This window comes from Ranitomeya imitator, chromosome 1 (genome assembly GCF_032444005.1).
Source record: "Ranitomeya imitator isolate aRanImi1 chromosome 1, aRanImi1.pri, whole genome shotgun sequence".
Taxonomy (NCBI): Eukaryota; Metazoa; Chordata; class Amphibia; order Anura; family Dendrobatidae; genus Ranitomeya; species Ranitomeya imitator.
Window position 1 is genome coordinate 1,082,393,403 of NC_091282.1, and position 25,725 is coordinate 1,082,419,127.

At 40.8% G+C, this 25,725-nt stretch overlaps 1 protein-coding gene across 1 annotated transcript; it reads left to right on the forward strand.

Moving 5' to 3' along the window:
* The first annotated feature begins 555 nt into the window (after positions 1–555).
* Positions 556–24,808, forward strand: LOC138656904 (ecto-ADP-ribosyltransferase 5-like). Its single transcript, XM_069744242.1, has 4 exons — positions 556–611; positions 1,665–1,746; positions 20,129–20,816; positions 23,897–24,808. The coding sequence occupies exons 2-4, from the start codon at positions 1,681–1,683 to the stop codon at positions 23,911–23,913; spliced, it is 771 nt and encodes a 256-aa protein (XP_069600343.1). The 5' UTR covers positions 556–611; positions 1,665–1,680; the 3' UTR covers positions 23,914–24,808.
* The last annotated feature ends 917 nt before the right edge of the window (positions 24,809–25,725 follow it).

A 25,725-nucleotide genomic window follows, 5' to 3' on the forward strand; every position in this document is an offset into this window, starting at 1 on the left:
TCAAATGGTTCTTGCCAGTTGTAGAATAGGGCTCAGCACTATATGTAACTATGTGCCAATACTGCCCCTGCAAGACACACCAGAGGGTTGCAAACACTTTCTGAAGGTAGAGGATTGCACAAATGAACTCTTGAGAACTAATTTTTCATTGGAAGGCCTATCCAGTTGACTACCTGATAAGTCGCTTGAGAGAAAGCCAAGGGTCTCAAAATCTGTCATCCGCAGAGTAAAGATGGAGGCTGGTGGAGGGGGGTTGAGGAATCTAAGTTTTAACACATAATTTGGTTTGTGTTCCTTCATGATTTTCTGCCTTGAATCAGAAGGTCTGACAATATTTCTCCAGGGTCCAGTGAAAAAAACTTTAATTTATTCAATTATAAAGTTTACCAAATTGCAAACATCAAAAGTGGTTATAATTTTTCAACAGAAATTGTGTATTTTATCAGCTCTGTGGCTTTTTCACGATTTAATCTCTTTTCTTCGGAAACGTATAACAGTTTTGTGTTGGGACATTGTCTGAATGAGGAAGTAAAATGATATAAAAAGCGAATAGCCCTAGAACTGAAGTAGCAGACACAGAGAGTCGACCAGAGAATCAGAAATCCCATCAGGTGAGGCTGTTTATCTAAAAGCCTAGAAAAACTGTGTAAGAGTAGTCTTTATCTAAATATATGAACTATATGATTACTATTATTATTACTACTTACATTTTCTGCAAAACTATGGTCTTATTTTCAATGAGCTAGCTATTTGCATTTCTAACAAATTTCTAACTAAAGTCGTCATGAGATTTCTATAAATCTTATCCACTTTGCTGGAACTGTAAGGCGCAGCGCTTCGGACGCAGTATCAAAAACTCATCAAAAGCTCATCGTGGAAATATGGCCTAAGCTATTTGCATTACTATCAAGATTAGTTATATGTTTATGCAAGGCTTTAGGTCTGTGAATAAATTGGACAGTACTCAGATGCCATTTTTGTGCTGCTTTTCATAGATTGCTTGATAGAAAAAACTTAAGAAACCTCCATAATTTTTTATTGTACACTTGAAAACTGATGAAACTCTGATGGTATAGATGGACACACTAACCAAGTACTATTGAAAATCTGATCAGAAACACTGATGAAATGCCAACCATTTTTTGTATATGAGAAAAATCACTGACGCTTTAGGCCGGGTACCCACAATCCGGAACTTGCAGCGCTGCCATCTATTGAATGCAGGTAAACCCGCATGTGTTTACAGAACCATGCTGATTTACCGCATTCAATACATTTATATTGATGCAATTTCTTTTGCGGAGATGCTAGAAATTGACATGTTGCAGTCTTGATAGACGCTCCGCATGTCAGTGTCCGCAAGTGATCGGCAGGCGACTATCTATGCTTAGTGGGCATGGAATTTCTAGTAAGCCCATCCGCTATGCTGTAATATCTGTCCACTGAGGGTTTGACGCTGCATAAATACGCAGTGTCCAACCCGCAGCAGTTCCTGATCGAGGCCACGTAGCCTTACTGAGCCCTTACTCCTCACATCCCTTTATAAAAATAGTTGAGGAAAAGCCATTTTACCTTATACAGACCTCAACGTGGCTGTTCATGAATTATGCTTTGAATCTAATAAAAATTGAAGAGAAACTTCTGACTTTACCATTCTTTTGCAGATATAAAGCATATAAAATGATTGAGTGGAAAATATTTGTGCTCATCTTCCTTACTTTTCACATGAAGAAACTTCTGGCACAGGTATTGTACCAAATAGTGGAAAGTGTTGTAGCACTCTTTGTAAAGTACAGTATATTTAATGTAACATCATAATGTTACAGCTAATGCAAGAATATGAGAGACGTAAGTTAAAGAGGGTGAACTTTGTACTGATCTATAACCCAATAAAATATCACTTGTATTTTTTACAATTAAATTATGTTATCACATCATTCTAATCACAAACACCAGATACTGTTTGTATACTAGGCTATAATTAGCGAGTAGATATCTTTGGTGACAATGCGTGTTGACCACCCATTGATTCCAATCAATGAATACCAGTTATTAAATCTCAAAATTCACTATTTTAGAGAGGATTTGATTCAGCCATCTACACATTTCAATCAGACCCTTGTCAAAGTCACTATGATCCTTACATTTGACATTTTTCTCTGCTTCGAATGCATCAGCTTGAAGAATTGACTATTCATTTAGTGAATACTGTGTTTTACCCCTTGATAGGCGTAATCAGAGTTGGACCTAAGTTTTTTGGTATTAGGGACAAGAACTCAGTTTGACGCCCCCCTCCTATACCCAGCTTAAGTTTTTTGAGTAGTCATCAAATGTCCGTTCATATGCGATTCGCTTACTTACAAATAGATGCCGACTAGCTGCTCTTCAGAATTCTCTCCATTTTCAATTAAATACTTCAGCCTCATCTTCATTGAGGTAAGCTGGAAGAGAAGCTAGTCGCTGTAAGTCTGAAAATCACATATGAATTGTTATGTGATGATTGCTGGAACTGGCAAGCAGAGCCGAATCCTGATAGTGAGTATATTACACACTGTTAGGATTGGGCATGCTACATCACTTAATTTTATAATAAGAGGGGCTGTCCAAGTTTGTGGTGAAAGTCTGAAGTCACATACTCATATCTATATGTAGTAGAAAAGAAGAAAATATGCGGCACTCACCCCAAAATAGCTGTGAAGATTGTGGTCTTTATTGGAGAAAAAATGAAAATTACATCCGTCAGGACATCAGGTATATATGAGGGTGCGGTATAGGAGCTCGGACGACGGCCGTTTCGCACACGCAGGTGCTTCGACGGGTCCGGACCCGTCGAAGCACCTGCGTGTGCGAAACGGCCGTCGTCCGAGCTCCTATACCGCACCCTCATATATACCTGATGTCCTGACGGATGTAATTTTCATTTTTTCTCCAATAAAGACCACAATCTTCACAGCTATTTTGGGGTGAGTGCCGCATATTTTCTTCTTTTCTACTACATATGGATTATTTATTGGACATTTATGCAGAGCACCGGTTCCCTCAGTGATTGTGGCGCCTGAATACACAGCCGTCCGTTAATAGTCCTGTCTATTTGGATACGCTCTACCCTAGTGCCGTTCTACTCTCTATATTTTTATACTCATATCTATGTTACTGCAGATTTATGAATCCTCTTGCATTAATGTGTACTGTGAGGATTCTCCAGTGCCAGGAGCTGGTGGTCATGTTATCGTAAATATGTGATTTTGAATAGACGTGCGTGACCTTCAAGCTTCAGGAGGCTAATTTGCATATTCCAGGTGCCTTCTGGGAGAAGCGAAGTCTCCCTAAGCTAGAAGATCGTTGGGTACAGCCGGGACCAGCTGCTTCGAAAGCATCACCAAACCGCGCGCCTTACGGCGCGCAAATTTTTGCCTGTAGGACATTATTGCAAGAGAGCTTGGCTGAGTAGATTACACAAGAAGGAAAACACACAGCAAGTCAGCAGGATCTAGGAGCAACATGGCAGATGTGACAACCTACATGGTGAGCTGCAGCATGTGCTACATGTTCACAGATCGACCAGAAGAAGAATCCAATTTCACCTGTCAGAAGTGTAGACTAGTGGCCCTTTTAGAAGAAAAGGTGCGGGGTCTGGAAGAAAGAATAGCAACTTTGAAACTCATCAAAGAGAATGAAGACTTTCTAGACAGAACAGAAGCATCTCTACTGGTCACAGAAGGTGAAAAAAGTGTCAGAGAACCTCCAAAAGCAGATGAGTGGAAGCATGTGACCAAAAGAAGCAAGAAGACCATGGAGAAATCACCAACCACACAACTGAAGAACCGATATCAAATCTTTGTAGAGGATGAAGATGGCACACCTAAGAATGAAGCAATACCAGCAAGCAAAAAAGAAAAGGGCACACAGCAACAAGTGACAGCAAAAAGTACAGCCAAGAAGCAACGAAGAGTGGTGGTGGTGGGAGACTCACTACTGAGAGGCACAGAAGCAGCCATCTGCAGACCGGACATAACTGCAAGAGAAGTATGCTGCCTTCCAGGTGCGATGATCAAGGATGTGACCGATAGGATACCAAAGCTCTTCAGCTCCAAGGACGTCCACCCATTTCTTCTGATACATGTTGGCACCAATGACACGGCAAGGAAGGACCTACCTACAATCTGCAAGGACTTTGAAGAGTTGGGGAAGAAAGTAAAGGAACTGGATGCACAGGTAGTTTTTTCTTCTATCCTTCCAGTAGACGGGCATGGCACCAGGAGATGGAACAGGATCCTTGATGCAAACAACTGGCTAAGACGATGGTGCAGACAACAAGGATTCGGATTCCTGGACCACGGTGTGAATTACTGGTATGATGGACTCCTCGCCAGAGACGGACTACACCTCAACAAACATGGGAAACACACATTCGCCAGAAGACTCGCTACACTCATCAGGAGGGCGTTAAACTAGAAGAAGAGGGGACGGGAAGAAAAACATTAGACTCGAACAAAGACGACCCAGGAAAACATACTCTGAAGGGAGGTAAGAACATTTCTAAAACAATCCACAGTGAGGAGATTGGAACAAAACAAAATCCTCTAAACTGCATGCTCGCAAACGCCAGAAGCCTGACAAACAAGATGGAAGAACTAGAAGCAGAAATATCTACAGGTAACTTTGACATAGTGGGAATAACCGAGACATGGTTAGATGAAAGCTATGACTGGGCAGTCAACTTACAGGGTTACAGTCTGTTTAGAAAGGATCGTAAAAATCGGAGAGGAGGAGGGGTTTGTCTCTATGTAAAGTCTTGTCTAAAGTCCACTTTAAGGGAGGATATTAGCGAAGGGAATGAGGATGTCGAGTCCATATGGGTTGAAATTCATGGAGGGAAAAATGGTAACAAAATTCTCATTGGGGTCTGTTACAAACCCCCAAATATAACAGAAAGCATGGAAAGTCTACTTCTAAAGCAGATAGATGAAGCTGCAACCCATAATGAGGTCCTGGTTATGGGGGACTTTAACTACCCGGATATTAACTGGGAAACAGAAACCTGTGAAACCCATAAAGGCAACAGGTTTCTGCTAATAACCAAGAAAAATTATCTTTCACAATTGGTGCAGAATCCAACCAGAGGAGCAGCACTTTTAGACCTAATACTATCTAATAGACCTGACAGAATAACAAATCTGCAGGTGGTCGGGCATTTAGGAAATAGCGACCACAATATTGTGCAGTTTCACCTGTCTTTCACTAGGGGGACTTGTCAGGGAGTCACAAAAACATTGAACTTTAGGAAGGCAAAGTTTGAACAGCTTAGAGATGCCCTTAATCTGGTAGACTGGGACAATATCCTCAGAAATAAGAATACAGATAATAAATGGGAAATGTTTAAGAACATCCTAAATAGGCAGTGTAAGCGGTTTATACCTTGTGGGAATAAAAGGACTAGAAATAGGAAAAACCCAATGTGGCTAAACAAAGAAGTAAGACAGGCAATTAACAGTAAAAAGAAAGAATTTGCACTACTAAAGCAGGATGGCACCATTGAAGCTCTAAAAAACTATAGGGAGAAAAATACTTTATCTAAAAAACTAATTAAAGCTGCCAAAAAGGAAACAGAGAAGCACATTGCTAAGGAGAGTAAAACTAATCCCAAACTGTTCTTCAACTATATCAATAGTAAAAGAATAAAAACTGAAAATGTAGGCCCCTTAAAAAATAGTGAGGAAAGAATGGTTGTAGATGACGAGGAAAAAGCTAACATATTAAACACCTTCTTCTCCACGGTATTCACGGTGGAAAATGAAATGCTAGGTGAAATCCCAAGAAACAATGAAAACCCTATATTAAGGGTCACCAATCTAACCCAAGAAGAGGTGCGAAACCGGCTAAATAAGATTAAAATAGATAAATCTCCGGGTCCGGATGGCATACACCCACGAGTACTAAGAGAACTAAGTAATGTAATAGATAAACCATTATTTCTTATTTTTAGTGACTCTATAGTGACAGGGTCTGTTCCGCAGGACTGGCGCATAGCAAATGTGGTGCCAATATTCAAAAAGGGCTCTAAAAGTGAACCTGGAAATTATAGGCCAGTAAGTCTAACCTCTATTGTTGGTAAAATATTTGAAGGGTTTCTGAGGGATGTTATTCTGGATTATCTCAATGAGAATAACTGTTTAACTCCATATCAGCATGGGTTTATGAGAAATCGCTCCTGTCAAACCAATCTAATCAGTTTTTATGAAGAGGTAAGCTATAGGCTGGACCACGGTGAGTCATTGGACGTGGTATATCTCGATTTTTCCAAAGCGTTTGATACCGTGCCGCACAAGAGGTTGGTACACAAAATGAGAATGCTTGGTCTGGGGGAACATGTGTGTAAATGGGTTAGTAACTGGCTTAGTGATAGAAAGCAGAGGGTGGTTATAAATGGTATAGTCTCTAACTGGGTCGCTGTGACCAGTGGGGTACCGCAGGGGTCAGTATTGGGACCTGTTCTCTTCAACATATTCATTAATGATCTGGTAAAAGGTTTACACAGTAAAATATCGATATTTGCAGATGATACAAAACTATGTAAAGCAGTTAATACAAGAGAAGATAGTATTCTGCTACAGATGGATCTGGATAAGTTGGAAACTTGGGCTGAAAGGTGGCAGATGAGGTTTAACAATGATAAATGTAAGGTTATACACATGGGAAGAGGGAATCAATATCACCATTACACACTGAACGGGAAACCACTGGGTAAATCTGACAGGGAGAAGGACTTGGGGATCCTAGTTAATGATAAACTTACCTGGAGCAGCCAGTGCCAGGCAGCAGCTGCCAAGGCAAACAGGATCATGGGGTGCATTAAAAGAGGTCTGGATACACATGATGAGAGCATTATACTGCCTCTGTACAAATCCCTAGTTAGACCGCACATGGAGTACTGTGTCCAGTTTTGGGCACCGGTGCTCAGGAAGGATATAATGGAACTAGAGAGAGTACAAAGGAGGGCAACAAAATTAATAAAGGGGATGGGAGAACTACAATACCCAGATAGATTAGCGAAATTAGGATTATTTAGTCTAGAAAAAAGACGACTGAGGGGCGATCTAATAACCATGTATAAGTATATAAGGGGACAATACAAATATCTCGCTGAGGATCTGTTTATACCAAGGAAGGTGACGGGCACAAGGGGGCATTCTTTGCGTCTGGAGGAGAGAAGGTTTTTCCACCAACATAGAAGAGGATTCTTTACTGTTAGGGCAGTGAGAATCTGGAATTGCTTGCCTGAGGAGGTGGTGATGGCGAACTCAGTCGAGGGGTTCAAGAGAGGCCTGGATGTCTTCCTGGAGCAGAACAATATTGTATCATACAATTATTAGGTTCTGTAGAAGGACGTAGATCTGGGTATTTATTATGATGGAATATAGGCTGAACTGGATGGACAAATGTCTTTTTTCGGCCTTACTAACTATGTTACTATGTTACTATGTTACCTTGCGTAATCCAAGTGAATTGAGTGAAGCAACATACATCTGGTTGGTAAGTGACCTACCGCTCTCTGGAGCATCCTGACAACGTGCAGTGTGTATGCTCTGAGGATTTAGAGGTCTGAAGCCACATAGCGTGACTGCAGATTTTCTTCACAAACTTGGACAACCTCTTTAATGCTCCTATCAGAAATACAAATGTAGTAACCCTTAACTTGTCAGACACTACAATACTTTATCTACATGGCCATGTACCATGTAATCTTACATGTTATGGATTGTTATATGTATAACATATGGCCCGGAGGCACATGTTACCTAGTTACATAGATTGAAAAAACACCTAGGTCCATCAAGATCAACCTTTCTCCACCAGGTGTACATTTTGTTACTAAATTAGCTATAACCTGCAATGTTATGTGTATTGAGGAAATCATCCAGCCATTTTTAAAAGCTGTCATAGTGTTGCCATTACTACCTCTTGTGGTCGCCATTCCACAGTCTGACTGCTCTAACTGTAAAGAATCCTTACCTATTTATCTGTCTAAATCACCTTTCTTCCACCCGTAATGAGTGCCCCCTCGTCCGTAGTATGGTCCTTGGAAGGAACAAGTCATGTGCCAGTGTTCTGTACTGACCACGCATATATTTATACATATAGATGAGATCTCCTCTGAGCCGTCTTTTTTCTAAGCCAAACAAGCCCAACTTTTCCAACCTTTCATCATATGAGAGGCCTTCCATCCATTGTAATAATCTAGTTTCCCACCTTTGAACTGGCTCTAGCTTCTGAATATCATTTTTAATATGTGGAGCCCAAAATTAGATTTATAAAGTGGGAACAACAAGTTGGACTCACAGGATTTTCTCTCTCTTTTTTACACCCTAAAATCTTGTTTGCCTTTGCGGCTGCTGCTTGACATTGAGTACTACTGCTCAGCTTACTGGTAACCAGAATAGCCAAGTCCTTCTCTTGATCTGTAGTCCTGAGTATACTCCTATTTAATGTATATGCAGCAATAGGATTACTCTATCCTAGGTGCATTACTTTACATTTATCTACCTTAAATCTCATTTGCAAAGTGTTTGCCCATTCAGTCATATTCCGATCGTTTTGCAATGTTGTAATGTCGAGGTCAGATTTTAATATCCTACATAGTTTGGAGTTGTCAGCAAAGACTGGCATCTTACTCTCAATTCCATCCACAAGGTCCTTAATAAAGAGAGTAAAAAGAATTGGTCCTAGCACAGATCCTTGTGGTCCCCACTGCTGACTATATCTCATTTAGAGAACGTACCATTTATGACGACTCTTTGTTTCCAGTCATTTAGCCAATTCCTGTCCCATCTGCATATAGTTTCCCCAGTCCTTGCCTCTGTAGCTTCACTATAAGGCTGTTATGTGGTACGGTATCAAATGCCTTTGCAAAGTCCAGATAAATCACATCAGCCGCATTTCCAACATCCAGATTTGCACTTACCTCCTCATAGAAACTCAATATGTTAGTTAGACATGACTTATTCATCATGAATCCATGCTGTATGTCAGTTATTATATTATCCTCTGCAATATTTTTCTGAAGGTCTTCTATTTTGCTGCCCTCAAAAATTTTGCATACTACTGATGTCAGGCTTACCGGACGGTAGTTAGTTCAATAGAAAGGACTTATAGACCCATTACATATAGGGAGATTAATAACATGTGGGGGTAACCACTCAAAGAATAATTTCCGACACATGCCACCACTTTGTTATAGTAGAAAAAATATTGAAATAATTAAATAATCTTTATGATATGAATCACACAGTGAAAGAAAACAGTACAAAAAAAACCTCTAAAAATCCCCTTACAAAAATGAGCAGCAAGTAGAAGCACACTACCCACCACCCTAGCTGACGAAGCTAAGCGCGAAACGCGCATTGGGTGCTGGGCAGTGTGGTTCTACTTACAAATTGCACATGGTCTGTATTTCTGAGCTTCATTCATGGTATATTTTACTTGCTGCTCATTTGTGTAAGGGGATTACTGCCATTAAAGCAAGAAAGCAGATCAAAGCAAGCATAGTCCTATGATCTTCTTTTGCGTATGCCATTGTTTTTATTAGTCTAACTTAGTCATTTATAATTATATGAGACACAGACTGTCATAAATTTTTAAGATATGTTATATGTGCCTGCATTTTCATATGTGTATGAACGACGCTGCTCTAACTTTTTTAAAGGGTCTTTTTGGGGGCTTTTTGTACTGATGTCTTTCACTGAGTGATTCATGTAATAAAGATTATTGGTTTAACTATTTAACCCCTTCCCGACCTTTGACGCCACGTAGGCGTCATGAAAGTCGGTGCCAATCCGACCCATGACGCCTATGCGGCGTCATGGAAAGATCGCGTCCCTGCAGATCGGGTGAAAGGGTTAACTCCCATTTCACCCGATCTGCAGGGACAGGGGGAGTGGTAGTTTAGCCCAGGGGGGGTGGCTTCACCCCCTCGTGGCTACGATCGCTCTGATTGGCTGTTGAAAGTGAAACTGCCAATCAGAGCGATTTGTAATATTTCACCCATTATAACGGGTGAAATATTACAATCCAGCCATGGCCGATGCTGAAATATCATCGGCCATGGCTGGAAATACTAGTGTGCCCCCACCCCACCCCTCCGATCGCCCCCCCACCCCCCCGATCTGGCCGGTACACTGCTCCGGCTCCCCTCCGCCCTGTGCTCCGCTCCCCCCCGTGCTCGTGTCCGCTCCCCCCGTGCTCCAATCACCCCCCCGTGCTCCAATCACCCCCCCTGCACTCCGATCCACCCCCCCCCCGTGCTCCGTTCCACCCCCCCGTGCTCCATTCCAGCCCCCCCGTGCTCCGTTCCACGCCCCCCGCGCTCCGTTCCACCCCTCCCGCGCTCCGATTCCCCCCCCCGTGCTCCGATCCCCCCCCCCGTGCTCCGATCCCCCCCCCGTGGTCCCCCCCCACCCTATCATACTTACCGATCCAGCCGTGGTCCCGTCCGTCTTCTCCCGGGCGCCGCCATCTTCCAAAATGGCGGGCGCATGTGCAGTGCGCCCGCCGAATCTGCCGGCCGGCAGATTCGTTCCAAAGTGCATTTTGATCACTGAGATATAATCTATCTCAGTGATCAAAATAAAAAAAATAATAAATGACCCCCCCCCTTTGTCACCCCCATAGGTAGGGACAATAAAAAAATAAAGAAATTTTTTTTTTTCCACTAATGTTAGAATAGGGTTAGGGTTAGGGGTAGGGTTAGGGTTAGGGGTAGGGTTAGGAGTAGGGTTAGGGTTAGGGGTAGGGGTAGGGTTAGGGGTAGGGTTAGGGGTAGGGTTAGGGTTAGGGCTAGGGTTAGGGCTAGGGTTAGGGTTAGGAATGTGCACACGTATTCTGGTCCTCTGCGGATTTTTCCGCTGCGGATTTGATAAATCCGCAGTGCTAAACCGCTGCGGATTTATGGCGGATTTACCGCGTTTTTTTCTGCGCATTTCACTGCGGTTTTACAATTGCGATTTTCTATTGGAGCAGTTGTAAAACCGCTGCGGAATCCGCACAAAGAAGTGACATGCTGCGGAATGTAAACCGCTGCGTTTCCGTGCAGTTTTTCCGCAGCATGTGTACAGCGATTTTTGTTTCCCATAGGTTTACATTGAACTGTACACTCATGGGAAACTGCTGCGGATCCGCAGCGTTTTCCGCAGCGTGTGCACATACCTTTAGAATTAGGCTATGTGCACACGGTGCGGATTTGGCTGCGGATTCGCAGCAGTGTTCCATCAGGTTTACAGTACCATGTAAACATATGAAAAACCAAATCCGCTGTGCCCGTGATGCGGAAAATACCGCGCGGGAACGCTGCGTTGTATTTTCCGCAGCATGTGAATTCTTTGTGCGGATTCCGCAGCGTTTTACACCTGTTCCTCAATAGGAATCCGCAGGTGAAATCCGCACAAAAAACACTGGAAATCCGCGGAAAATCCGCAGGTAAAACACAGTGCCTTTTACCCGCAGATTTTTCAAAAATGGTGCGGAAATATCTCACACGAATCCGCAACGTGGGCACATAGCCTTAGGGTTAGGGTTGGAATTAGTGTTGTGGTTAGGGGTGTGTTGGGGTTAGGGTTGTGATTAGGATTATGGCTACAGTTGGGATTAGGGTTAGGGGTGTGTTGGGGTTAGGGTTAGGGGTGTGTTGGGGTTAGGGTTGTGATTAGGGTTACGGCTACAGTTGGGATAAGGGTTAGGGGTGTGTTGGAGTTAGAATTGAGGGGTTACCACTGTTTAGGCACATCAGGGGTCTCCAAACGCAACATGGCGCCACCATTGATTCCAGCCAATCTCGTATTCAAAAAGTCAAATGGTGCTCCCTCACTTCCGAGCCCTGACGTGTGCCCAAACAGTGGTTTACCCCCACATATGGGGTACCAGCATACTCAGGACAAACTGCGCAACAATTACTGGGGTCCAATTTCTCCTGTTACCCTTGTGAATCTAAAAAAATGCTTGCTAAAACATAATTTTTGAGGAAAGAAAAATGATTTTTTATTTTCACGGATCTGTGTTGTAAACGTCTGTGAAGCACTTGGGGGTTCAAAGTGCTCACCACATATCTAGATAAGTTCCTTGGGGGGTCTAGTTTCTAAAATGGGGTCACTTGTGGGGGGTTTCTACTGTTTAGGCACACCAGGGGCTCTGCAAACGCAACGTGACACCCGCAGACCATTCCATCAAAGTCTGCATTTCAAAAGTCACTACTTCCCTTCTGAGCCCCGACGTGTGCCCAAACAGTGGTTTACCCCCACATATGGGGTATCAGCGTACTCAGGAGAAACTGGACAACAACTTTTGGGGTCAAATTTCTCCTGTAACCCTTGGGAAAATAAAAAATTCTGGGCTAAATAATTATTTTTGAGGAAAGAAAACGTATTTATTATTTTCACGGCTCTGCATTATAAACTTCTATGAAGCACTTGGGGGTTCAAAGTGCTCACCACACATCTAGATAAGTTCCTTTCAGGGTCTAGTTTCCAAAATGGGGTCACTTGTGGGGGGTTTCTACTGTTTAGGCACATCAGGGGCTCTGCAAACGCAACGTGACGCCCGCAGAGCATTCCATCAAAGTCTGCATTTCAAAACGTCACTACTTCAATTCCAAGCCCCGGCATGTGCCCAAACAGTAGTTTACCCCCACATATGGGGTATCACCGTACTCAGGAGAAACTGGACAACAAATATTGGGGTCAAATTTCTCCTGTTACCCTTGGGAAAAATAAAAAACTCTGGGCTAAATAATTATTTTTGAGGAAAGAAAACGTATTTATTATTTTCACGGCTCTGCATTATAAACTTCTATGAAGCACTTGGGGGTTCAAAGTGCTCACCACACATCTAGATAAGTTCCTTTGGGGGTCTAGTTTCCAAAATGGGGTCACTTGTGGGGGGTTTCTACTGTTAAGCCACATCAGGGGCTCTGCAAACGCAACGTGACGCCCACAGAGCATTCCATCAAAGTCTGCATTTCAAAACGTCACTACTTCACTTCCGAGCCCCGGCATGTGCCCAAACAGTGATTTACCCCCACATATGGGGTATCAGCGTACTCAGGAGAAACTGGACAACAACTTTTGGGGTCAAATTTCTCCTGTTACCCTTGGGAAAATAAAAAATTGCAGGCTAAAAGATCATTTTTGAGAAAATAATTTTTTTTTTTTTTTTCATGGCTCTGCGTTATAAACTTCTGTGAAGCACTTGGGGGTTCAAAGTCCTCACCACACATCTAGATTAGTTCCTTTGGGGGTCTAGTTTCTAAAATGGTGTCATTTCTGGGGGATCTCCAATGTTTAGGCACACAGGGGCTCTCCAAACGTGACATGGTGTCCGCTAATGATTGGAGCTAATTTTCCATTTAAAAAGCCAAATGGCGTGCCATCCCTTCCGAGCCCTGCCGTGCGCCCAAACAGTGGTTTACCCCCACATATGGGGTATCAGCGTACTCAGGACAAACTGGACAACAATATTTGGGGTCCAATTTCTCCTATTATCCTTGGCAAAATAGGAAATTCCAGGCTAAAAAATCATTTTTGAGGAAAGAAAAATTATTTTTTATTTTCATGGCTCTGCGTTATAAACTTCTGTGAAGCACCTGGGGGTTTAAAGTGCTCAATATGCATCTAGATAAGTTCCTTGGGGGGTCTAGTTTCCAAAATGGGGTCACTTGTGCGGGAGCTCCAATGTTTAGGCACACAGGGGCTCTCCAAACGCGACATGGTGTCCGCTAACAATTGGAGCTAATTTTCCATTCAAAAAGTCAAATGGCGCGCCTTCTCTTCCGAGCCCTGCCGAGTGCCCAAACAGTGGTTTACCCCCACATATGAGGTATCGGCGTACTCGGGAGAAATTGCCCAACAAATTTTATGATCCATTTTATCCTACTGCCCATGTGAAAATGAAAAAATTGAGGCGAAAAGAATTTTTTTGTGAAAAAAAAGTACTTTTTCATTTTTACAGATCAATTTGTGAAGCACCTGAGGGTTTAAAGTGCTCACTAGGCATCTAAATTAGTTCCTTGGGGGGTCTAGTTTCCAAAATGGGGTCACTTGTGGGGGAGCGCCAATGTTTAGGCACACAGGAGCTATCCAAACGCGACATGGTGTCCGCTAACGATGGAAATAATTTTTCATTCAAAAAGTCAAATGGCGCTCCTTCCCTTCCGAGCCTTACCATGTGCCCAAACAGTGGTTTACCTCCACATGTGAGGTATTGGTGTACTCAGGAGAAATTGCCCAACACATTTTAGGATCCATTTTATCCTGTTGCCCATGTGAAAATGAAAAAATTGAGGCTAAAAGAATTTTTTTGTGAAAAAAAAGTACTTTTTCATTTTTACGGATCAATTTGTGAAGCACCTGGGGGTTCAAAGTGCTCACTATGCATCTAGATAAGTTCCTTGGGGCGTCTAGTTTCCAAAATGGGGTCACTTGTGGGGGAGCTCCAATTTTTAGGCACACGGGGGCTCTCCAAACGTGACATGGTGTCCGCTAAAGAGTGGAGCCAATTTTTGATTCAAAAAGTCAAATGGCGCTCCTTCCCTTCCAAGCCCTGCCGTGCGCCAAAACAGTGGTTTACCCCCACATATGAGGTATCAGCGTACTCAGGACAAATTGGACAACAACTTTCGTGGTTCAGTTTCTCCTTTTACCATTGGGAAAATAAAAAAATTGTTGCTAAAAGATAATTTTTGTGACTAAAAAGTTAAATGTTCATTTTTTCCTTCCATGTTGCTTCTGCTGCTGTGAAGCACCTGAAGGGTTAATAAACTTCTTGAATGTGGTTTTGAGTACCTTGAGGGGTGCAGTTTTTAGAATGGTGTCACTTTTGGGTATTTTCAGCCATATAGACCCCTCAAACTGACTTCAAATGTGAGGTGGTCCCTAAAAAAAATGGTTTTGTAAATTTCGTTGTAAAAATGACAAATCGCTGGTCGAATTTTAACCCTTATAACTTCCTAACAAAAAAAAATTTTGTTTCCAAAATTGTGCTGATGTAAAGTAAACATGTGGGAAATGTTATTTATTAACTATTTTGTGTCACATATCTCTCTGGTTTAACAGAATAAAAATTCAAAATGTGAAAATTGCGAAATTTTCAAAATTTTCGCCAAATTTCCGTGTTTATCACAAATAAATGCAGAATTTATTGACCTAAATTTACCACTAACATGAAGCCCAATATGTCACGAAAAAACAATCTCAGAACCGCTAGGATCCGTTGAAGCGTTCCTGAGTTATTACCTCATAAAGGGACACTGGTCAGAATTGCAAAAAACGGCAAGGTCTTTAAGGTCAAAATAGGCTGGGTCTTGAAGGGGTTAATTATTTCAATATTTTTTCCACTATAGCAAAGTGTTGGTATTAGTCAGAAACGATTACCGGATGGTAGTTGGCTGGATTCACCTTTTACCTTTCTTACATATTGGTACCACATGAGCCATCCTCCAATCCTGTGGCACCAATCCTGATATTGTGTCACCTGCAGAGCTGTTCAGGAGATGCCACTCCATTCTTCATATAGTGAAATGTATCTGTGTCTAAAAAATGTGAATACATTTGAAGATTGTTGTGTCGGGACTGCCAGCCCTGGCCCCGATGTGCAACGGCGTGATTAGCACACTACTGACCTCATAGTACTACTGCCGGCTCTGGGGCCGTCAAACTGGTGAGGACACGGTGGGCACTGGTAAGCACTCCGTGGAAGAGCTGAACATGAAATCTGTTTTCATTTTTTTTGTCAGAGAGATGGGTGAGGGTAGGTAAGGACTGGGGTTACTGTGAGAGTACATTATGGGGCAATGGAGCACATTATGGGGCAATTGTAGGATTGTGAAAGGGGGCATAATATAGCGCAGGGTGATAGGGCCATTATGCAGAGGCATTGTGGGGGAGATATGATAAGTGGCAGTTTTGGACAATATTATGGAGAGGGGCAGTATGTGCGGGGTGATATTGTGAAAATGGGCATTGTGGTGAAATATGGAAAGGGGCTGTTTGGGGTGATATTTTGGATAGGGGCAGTGTGGTGGGGATATTTTATACAGGAAGCCCAGTGAGGGGGCAATTATTTATACAGTGACACAACATTGGAGATATTTTGATTTATGGGGCAGTATAATGATACTTTTATTTGTAAGGCCATCATGTCAGAAAGTGCTGCTGAAGCAGGAGAACAGAAAAATCTGCAGAGGCGAGCTTTGGGTGTGGAATCTCGTCATGGTGTCTGGACAAAATGGAGATGAAAATAAGAAATATGACTTTAATCAGAGAAGATGTCTTCAATAAGATATCTGGATGTAGATGTTTGTGATATGGACTATGTCTAATCAGTACTGTGGTACCTGTATAGTCCATCGTCTGATGATGACTGATAACAACAATTCCCAGTTTTGTCTCCATACTATTGTTAAGGACACACTGGGAATTAGAAGTTAATGAGATACAATTGTGTATGGGGCTGACTTGACATTGCAATTCATCACTGCACCAAGCTTGATGCTATGTACATGTACTGACTGTGATGCTGCATTCATGTACTGACATGGGTTCTGGCACTGCATTCATATACTTGTAAGGAAACCAAGGTGGTAGTCGTGGCAACGGGCTGTACGATCCCACACCCTGGCGCTCCACAGATGAAATGTAAAGTCTTATGCGATACATATGCAGCATGCGCAGCAACACACTCACGGTTATTGTCAGAGGCCTCTCGGCTGCTGTCATGTCGGCTCCGCATTCATGAGCTCCGCAAATCACTGCAGAGAAGGGGTCATGTTTCAACAGCATAACTTTACCAGACAGCATTATATTCACCACACGGGCAACATAATTCACACAGAGCCACGTATTCTGCACTTTCCCTGGCTTCCAGGTAGGCGCTATTCTTTCTGTAGTCTCTCTCTCCTTCCTCCCGGTATTTGTTGCAGTAACATAGTTATTAAGGTTGAAGGAAGACTTTAAGTCCATCTAGTTCAACCCATAGCCTAACCTAACATGCCCTAACATGTTGATCCAGAGGAAGGAAAAAAAAAACCATGTGGCAAATAGTAAGCTCCACTTTGGGGAAAAAAATTCCTTCCCGACTCCACATACGGCAATCAGACTAGTTCCCTGGATCAACACCCTATCAAGGAATCTAGTGTATATACCCTGCAACATTATACTTTTCAAGAAAGGTATCCAATCCCCTCTTAAATTTAAAGGGACTCTGTCACCTGAATTTGGAGGGAACAATTTTCAGCCATAGAGGCGGGGTTTTCGGGTGTTTAATTCACCCTTTCCTTACCCGTTGGCTGCATGCTGGCTGCAATATTGGATTGAAGTTCATTCTCTGTCCTCCGTAGTACATGCCTGCACAAGGCAATCTTGCCTTGCGCAGGCGTGTACTATGGAGGACATAGAATGAACTTCAATTCAATATTGCAGCCAGCATGCAGCCAGCGGGTAAGGAAAGGGTGAATCAAACACCCGAAAACCCCGCCTCTATGGCTGAAAACAATAACAGTACAGGAATACATAGCCAAATCCACCAGCAGTACAAAAATACATAACTAAACCCTTATTAGCATGTACGGACTGGGGCTGAAATTCAGCCCTGGCATTTGCAATCACACAGGCCCATGTTGTCCCGTTTCCAAGCAACAGATGGGGATAGATTAACAGTATCGTGGATGGAGGAAAGCAAGATTTACTACAAGACCAATTTTTCTAATGATACCCGTGGCCTGCTGGGGTAAGTGATGGAGTCAGTGACTTTGTGCGCCATCACAACTGTTAACAGTATATGAGTCTTGAGAAAACTGATTTTGCTAACAACGCAGCAGACAAGGCAGCCCATGACCAGACAGGTCCTTCTGGCATTTGCCAGAATTGCCCAATGGCCAGTCCGGCCCTGCTTGTTAGTACACTATAATGACCCCCATCAGTACCAAAGTACATAACCAGAACTATCATCATTACAGGAATATATCACCAAACCACCATCAGTTCAACCATACAGCACCAAAACCATCTTCAGTACAGAAATACATTACCAAAACCACATCAGTACAAAAATACATCATCAAAACCACCAGCAAAATAGGAATATATCTCCAAAATCATCATGAGTACAAAAGTACAGCACCAGAATCACCATCAGTACAGACGATATATAAAGTTTGCAGACAGAAAACCATAAGACATTATTAACATTTTAAGTGATATGTGTGCACAGCCCATAGTTCTTATATGACACATTCTCTGCAAACTGTAAAATCTGAATAATTAGTCACCATAATCTGTATACGTTTCTTCAGCTTTAAAAAACATCATGGATGCATCAAAATTTTTTATGGATGGGGGAAAAAAGTGTCGCATTTTGATGGATTGTCAAGGAATTTCTGAACAACACCCTACCCTGGTAATCAATGTTATTCATCTCACCTGTTAATGGTTCTAGTGTTATGACGGATGAGTATATGAAGCCATTACCATGCAGCCTCTAAGTAAAGTTTCATGCACATGGGTTACATAATGTTATAGAAAGCTATATTAAAGGGAACCTGTCACCTGAATTTGGCGGGACAGGTTTGTGTTCATATGAGCGGGGTTTTCGGGTGTTTGATTCACCCTTTCCTTCATCAGTACATCTTTACTACATGATTCATGTGGCCTGTACTCTATTGAGTATAATAATTTTATTTATATAGCGCCAACATATTCTGCAGTGCTTTACAAATTATAGAGGGGACTTGTACAGACAATAGACGTTACAGCATAACAGAAATCACAGTTGAAAATAGATACCAAGAGGAGTGAGGGCCCTGCTCGCAAGCTTACAAACTATGAGGAAAAGGGGGAGACACGAGAGGTGGATGGTAACAATTGCTTTAGTTATTCGGACCAGCCATAGTGTAAGGCTTGGGTGCAATCTAATGCACCCAAGCAATCTCATGTCTCCTTTTGATGTTGGAGCAGATGCTTACATGCATGACAATTACTCCATTTAATCTGATGTTCAATGTAATTAGTGTATTTATATAGAATGGGGTTCACATTGTAGTGTTTGTGGGGTCCCAGTGGTGGGGTAACAACATTCAGACTTGTACCATGGAAAGGTGATAATTTTCTATTGTGGGAAAAACCTTTTGAAGAGAATGAGATATTTAGCTAATCAGAGTATAAAGAGGATGGCACCTTATTATAAAGTAAAGGCCACCATAAACATTATGTAAAAGTTTAGTAGAGTCTAAGGGATATGCAACAACTAAGAAAGTGGGAGTGCAGTCAGAAAAGGACGTAAATTAAGTTGAAGAAGAATCTTCGGCACAGTACATAAATTTGCAGTAAATGATGTCATTTTTCTATAGCAGGCACACATTGACATGAACAAAAAAGCACAATGTTTCAGCCTTTATTGGCCTTTATCAATGATTATCTTGGTTATGAGAATATGGAGCCTGGATGAAGCCTGCAAGTGGGTGGCATGTGTATTATTATTATTATTGAAGGTGGTTCGGATAAAGATAGACCAACCATCTAATGTGTATGGTGACATCAAAACTGTCTCTGACATTTCTGGGAATATAAGAAATGGGCGTTTGGAATTCAATCGACTGATTATAATTTTTGGCAGTTAGATAAGCCACTGCCAGAAAATTCTAGCAGCATATTTCTTATAGAGAGCATAAACACACTTGGCTGAGATGGGTGCTCCAGTGTATTGGCTTGTTAGTAGAGAGAACTGTCTGTTGGGCAATAGTTTGGCCAACAGCAATCTCATGGGTATGTCCAGCTGTTGTACTATGGGAATATAGTGGCAGCTTTACAGCCTTTAGAGGGTTTGGTTGATCTCATGGGTGCTGTGAATATTAACATGATCTACTGTTGTTAACCAGTATAGCAGGGTACTTCTTTTACACCTAAGCCATTCTTATTTGCTTTATTATTTTATTTTTCTAGTAGACCTTTATTCATTTTGATTTTATTACCCTAAAATTTCTATAAAACAAGATTGTTCTATGTTTTAAACACAGATCCTAAGGTACATCTGAGACCTGTCAGTAGGGTAGATACATTGAAAAATTAAAGAGCCTTTTTCTTCTGTCTAGGAGATACCACTGGATGATAGTCCTAAGATGTTTGATGATCAATATAAAGGTTGCAGAGATAAAATGGATAAGGTCGTCCCAGGCATATTGAAATCTGAAATGCAATCCAATAAGGAATTTAAAGATTCCTGGGAGAAAGCCTCGCAAAGTTGGAAACTAATCAAACCAACCATGAAGCTTCCCAAAAATTTTCAAAATGAACATGGAATTGCAGTGATTGCTTATACAGGTAATATATATGAGGCTTTCAATAAAGCGACAAGAGATGTCGGTGCTTCATCAAAAAATTACAAGAACAAATACCGTTTTAAGGCAATGCACTACTACTTGACTATGGCTGTGGACTTGTTAGGCAACAAGAAAAGATCAACACTGGTTTATAGAGGCGTGAAAAGCATTCATTTTGTACCTTCTAACAGTTCAGGTCGTGTCATCCGATTTGGCCAGTTTACCTCAAGCTCTGAAGATATAAAAGTAGCGAAAAATTTTGGCACTGCATCATTCTTCAAAATGCAAACACGTTATGGCGCTAACATAATGAAGTTCTCAAAGTATCCCAATGAAAAAGAGGTATTAATCCCTGGATATGAGTTATTCAAGGTACAATTGTTCAAAAAACAAACTCATGAATTCACCCTAGTGAGTACCGGAAAAACTAAAAATCTCTTTAACTGTGCTTACTTTAAAGGTAAGACATATGAGGATAACCTCACACTCATGTTAATGTTTCTGTAGATGTTAAGGGTGTATTTTTTGTGTGGGATGAGCTGTCATTTTTCTTGGTATCATTATGGATAACACATGAGTTTTTGATTGTATGGTAGCTTGCACTTCTGAGTTTCATTTTAAGGGCTCGCTTACACGAGTGTATACATCAGATGAGTGCTATACAAGTTTTAATTGAATAGACTAGGACCAATGATATTTTGGGGGGCAGTACTGATGGCAGTGAAAAAAATCGGAGAACTTTGAAATCTGATGCCACTCACGCATTGAAATCTGGGTGTAGTCTTATATCAATGGACTTACAAAATGGAGAAGATGAAGAAGTTTTGTTATTTATCTTGTCCTCCTCCAAGAGAATCAGATCACATTATGCTGACACTCTGATCAAACTCTGATCAGAATTTGATCAGAGTGTCATTACCATAATCAACCCGATTCTCTCAGATGAGAGGATCTACGGTCATGTGAGTGAACCCTAAAGCTGAGAATCTCAACTTCAAAATGATCCCTAAATTACTGCTCTGGCTGCAATTCTGGCTGAGATACAGGTTCTAAAGTGCTCCCACATCCCCTTGACTTTAGCTAGTGTGAAAGAGGAGTGGGTAGATTGTGGGAGAACTAACAGGCTGTAGGAGCAAAAAAAATGAGGTGTGAGCTATTCCTGTAACCTGTACAGTAAAAAAAAAAATTTTGAAAAATTAAACAAAAATAAAAAACTCTTACAACCAAAAATAACAATTTAAAAAGAAAAACAACAACATAAATTTGTAATTGTTAAGTCTACAATTAGCCGAACTATAAAAGTAGCTTGTCGCTTGGCTCTCCATGTAAACACAGTTAAAAATAGCTAGAATTGCTGTATTTTTTGTTACTTCATATTGAAAAAAAAAAATGAATAAAAAGCAAAAAAGTCACAAACACAAAATCAAGCCTTCATAAACTCCTACACCCCCGTCCAAATTTATTGTAAAAAAGTGATAAACTGTACATGTTTGGGATCACTGTGTCTACAACAACCCAAACTATAAAAATGAGCAAGCTATTTATCTTACTCAGTGCGCACCATAAAAAAACTTTAAAAAAAATGTCAGAATTGCTGTTTCAATGTCATGTCTCACAAAAAATGAAATAAAATTGACCACATGCATCCAAAAGCAATAAAAACTACAGCTTTTCCTCATACAACTCATATCAACATAAAAATAACAAGGTTATGTGTCTTAGAATATGGCAACAGAGATATATTTTCATTTTTTACAAAGAATTTTTTACCCACAGAATAAAATTAGCATCTCACTCACTAATGCTGCACAATCAATGTAAAAAAACAAATCCTAACTGGGAAAAATATGACAGATTACATTTTTTGCCATCTACAGCACATTAATCTCCCGAAGACACTTTGGAGTTAAATATTTATTACACCCTTGATAATGTCCTTGAGGGGGATGATTTCCAAAATGGGGTTACTTCTGGAGGTTTTCTCTGTATTGCAAATATAATGTGATGATAGGAAACCATTCCAGCAAAATACGGGAACTATATCTTAATGAAAAAAATGTAATTTTGTCCGTTTTTATTTTCACTTTGCAACAGTTTATGAGAAGCACATGAAGAGTTTAAAAAAACTTTGTAAATATTATTTTGTATTATTTTGAATACTATAAAGAGTGCACTTTTTAAAATTAGCTGTTTTTTTGGGGGGTTCTGCAGTAATATATTGTACATTTTTAGGCATCTCAATGCTGAATCGATTCTTAAAAACATAGGTTTCTGAAAGTTTCTTGAAAAATTGTTGATAAACTTATAAACTAAATAGACTTTTAAAATGTAATGTCAACATAAAGTAGACATATGACAATTATTAACTATTTCATGTTACATTACTATTTCTTTTCAAGGTAGACGCTTTCAATTAGCAGCAAATCGCTTTGATGCAAATCAAATTTTGGGAAAAAATCTGGAGAAGTTGGTAAAATTAAATTTTCGAAAGATTTGCTCATCTCTAGTTAAAATTTGATTCAGATGGACCAAAAATAAAGAGCTCTCCCCTAATCAAACAAAAAAAATGATAAAGAACAAGGGAGCAATGGCCATGGGTATACCAAATTCTTATTTTTATTGAGTCAAAAAAGGTTAAATGACATTAAAAGAAAACGTCAAATACAGGCATAACCACACAGTGTACCACAACAATAAATGCACATAAATTGACATAGCTAAGTAATGATAATAATAAAGTTAGAATTGTATAGGCATGGAAAAAGGGGTAATACACCAAAACTGAAAAAACAATATTGTGGATTAAGATCCTATAAAAAATGGAAAAACACCCTTTATAAAAAAAAGTGTAAAGATAGCCACTAAAGTAGAGGAATAAAAGCTAAAATGTATATAAATAAATACTATATAATATTAATTATAGAGCTCCCTAACATATCTCTCATTAGTGCAGAATATAAAAATAAATATAGTTGGACATAAGAGTCATGTGAACCATGGCTATGCTGTTATATGAAAAAACAAAGTTGCTAAGAAATGAAATATAGCATGTAGTACAACCTGTGTAGTGGCCACAGAAGCACCCTGATGCATGTTTCTCGTGCTGCTTCTTCCAAGGAGGGCGGAAATTTACGTTTTCAACGATTCATTCATCTCTACATCTCTAGCTAAAATTTGGAAGCCAGAGACTTAGAATTTACTGTAAATGAAAGATTCGCTAACGTCATCGGATTATCCTGACAAATTGTGCTAATACCCTCTCCTAGTGTATCCTCACCCATCCCCTGCAGAATGTGAGCCCTCGCGGGCAGGGTCCTCACTCCTTATGTACCTGTGTGCCTTGCTTTTTGCTCATGTTTAATGTATTTGTCTATATTTGCCCCCTTTTTCACATGTAAAGCTCCATGAAATAAATGGCGCTATAAAAATGTACAATAATAATAATAATAATAATAATACTAAATAACACTTAAAATATAATGGTATATTTGGTATAACCTTAATTGTAGCTGACACTAACACACTGTTTTTAATCTGCAGCACTATTGGATAAGTAACTGTATTATCTCACCTTGCCCATGCCTATAGAACAATAGTCTGTGAAAAGCTGAACACCTGCAAAATGCCTGATGAGAAAAGCGTAAGAAGAATCCAAGCAAGCTTTCGGTGTACGCCTGCGCACTTGCATTCTAATTTTGAATCCTTGTCATTAATGGGTTTTTCTGTTTGCACACAACTAACTTTATAATATACTTTGGAGGAAATTATTAAGAGAGGTGCTTCAGGGCTGCACTTCTAATAAATTTGGTGCGTACTTGGCTGTACTTGCACAATAATTTTCCAATAGCAAATTTTAGTGCAAATATAACCTGCCCCATAATTTCCATCTTTTCTATGCCCCTAGTGATGCAAAGCTTTTGCTAATTTCTTATCCAAATATTTTGATTTCTCACTAGTGATGAGCGAGTAGCATTGTTGCTCAGGTCTCCCCGAGCGCGCTCGGGTGATCTCCGAGTATTTGGATCTGCTCGGAGATTTTGTTTTCTTCCCCTCAGTTGCATGATTTACGGCTTCTGGACAGCCTGAATACATGTGGGAATTCCCTTACAAACAGGCAACCCCCACATGTACTCAGGCTGGCTAGCAGCTGTAAATCATGCAGCTGAGGCGATGAAAATGAATTCTCCGAGCACTAACAAATACTCGGAGATCTCCCGAGCATCTTCAGGGAGACCTGAGCAATGAGTACACTCGCTCATCACTATTTCTCACCAATTTTATGATCTCTGCTTGACATCAGGGAATGAGGACAGTCTCATTTCACTTGTTTCAGTACTGACCTACTTCTCATAGCTAAAAATAATAATAATAATAATAATCTTTGACTAATAATCTGAGAATTTGCTGCAGTATAAAGATTGTATGAATAAAATAAATCAGTAATGCAAATTATAGAGTATCTATAGTTACGCCTATGTGATAGCTCTCAAGGGTTTGCCAAGGCTAGATATTTATTTTAGTTATGACAGCTACTAAAAGTTATTCTGATATTAAAATGATCATGTTATGAGTAGGGATGAGCGAACCTGTGTATGTTTATTGGGTTAGAGTGAACTTTAATCCAAAGTTCGGTTTCTTCCTGACCTTAAACCCGAACCTGAACCGCATAGAAGTCAATGGGCACCCGAACTTTGATGCTGTAAAATTCATTCTATGTCGGTCTTTACTGTTTGGGTTTACTCATCTCTAGTAATGAGTCCAAATCTAGTTGATATTTATACCAGGATTAAACAGCAATTTCAATGTAAATTTTTAAAGTAAATACATCAAAACTTAGCAGGATTTCATTAATACAGATAGTATTGTGAACTCAGTTTCCAAGCACCACTCCAGTGGGTTTTTTTTATTCAGCACTGGAAAGGAGCTACTAATGAAAGGTCCCTGCCCCTAGTATTATACTTACCAGATGTGATCTTCAGCTCTTCCTAGCGCAGCTCTGGTCCCCCGCCACTATCTTGTTACCGCAACTTCTGACTGACCAGAAGTCAGAAGTAATAATCACAAGCTCTTAAAGGGAACCTGTCACCCCCCCAGGCGTTTGTAACTAAAAGAGCCACCTTGTGCAGCACTAATGCTGCATTCTGACAAGGTGGCTCTTGTAATTGTTGGTGCTGTAACTGCAGAAAAAATCGATTTTGCAATTTGTCCAAAATACCTTGAAATAGTCCTGGGGGTAGGTCTTTCCTCCCCTAATGCAGATGCAGCACCGCCATCACTCATGCCCTGTTGGCGCCTGGCACCACCTCCTCAGCGTTGTTTTCAACTGTCCCGGAGCCTGTGCTGTTATCTTATGCCTTGGGCATTTGCAG

Coding starts and splice junctions, on each gene's coding strand:
- LOC138656904 (XM_069744242.1), top strand. CDS start 1,681: ATGATTGAGTGGAAAATATTTGTGCTCATCTTCCTTACTTTTCACATG. Junction 1,747..20,128: donor TGAAGAAACTTCTGGCACAG/GTATTGTACCAA, acceptor TCTTCTGTCTAG/GAGATACCACTGGATGATAG.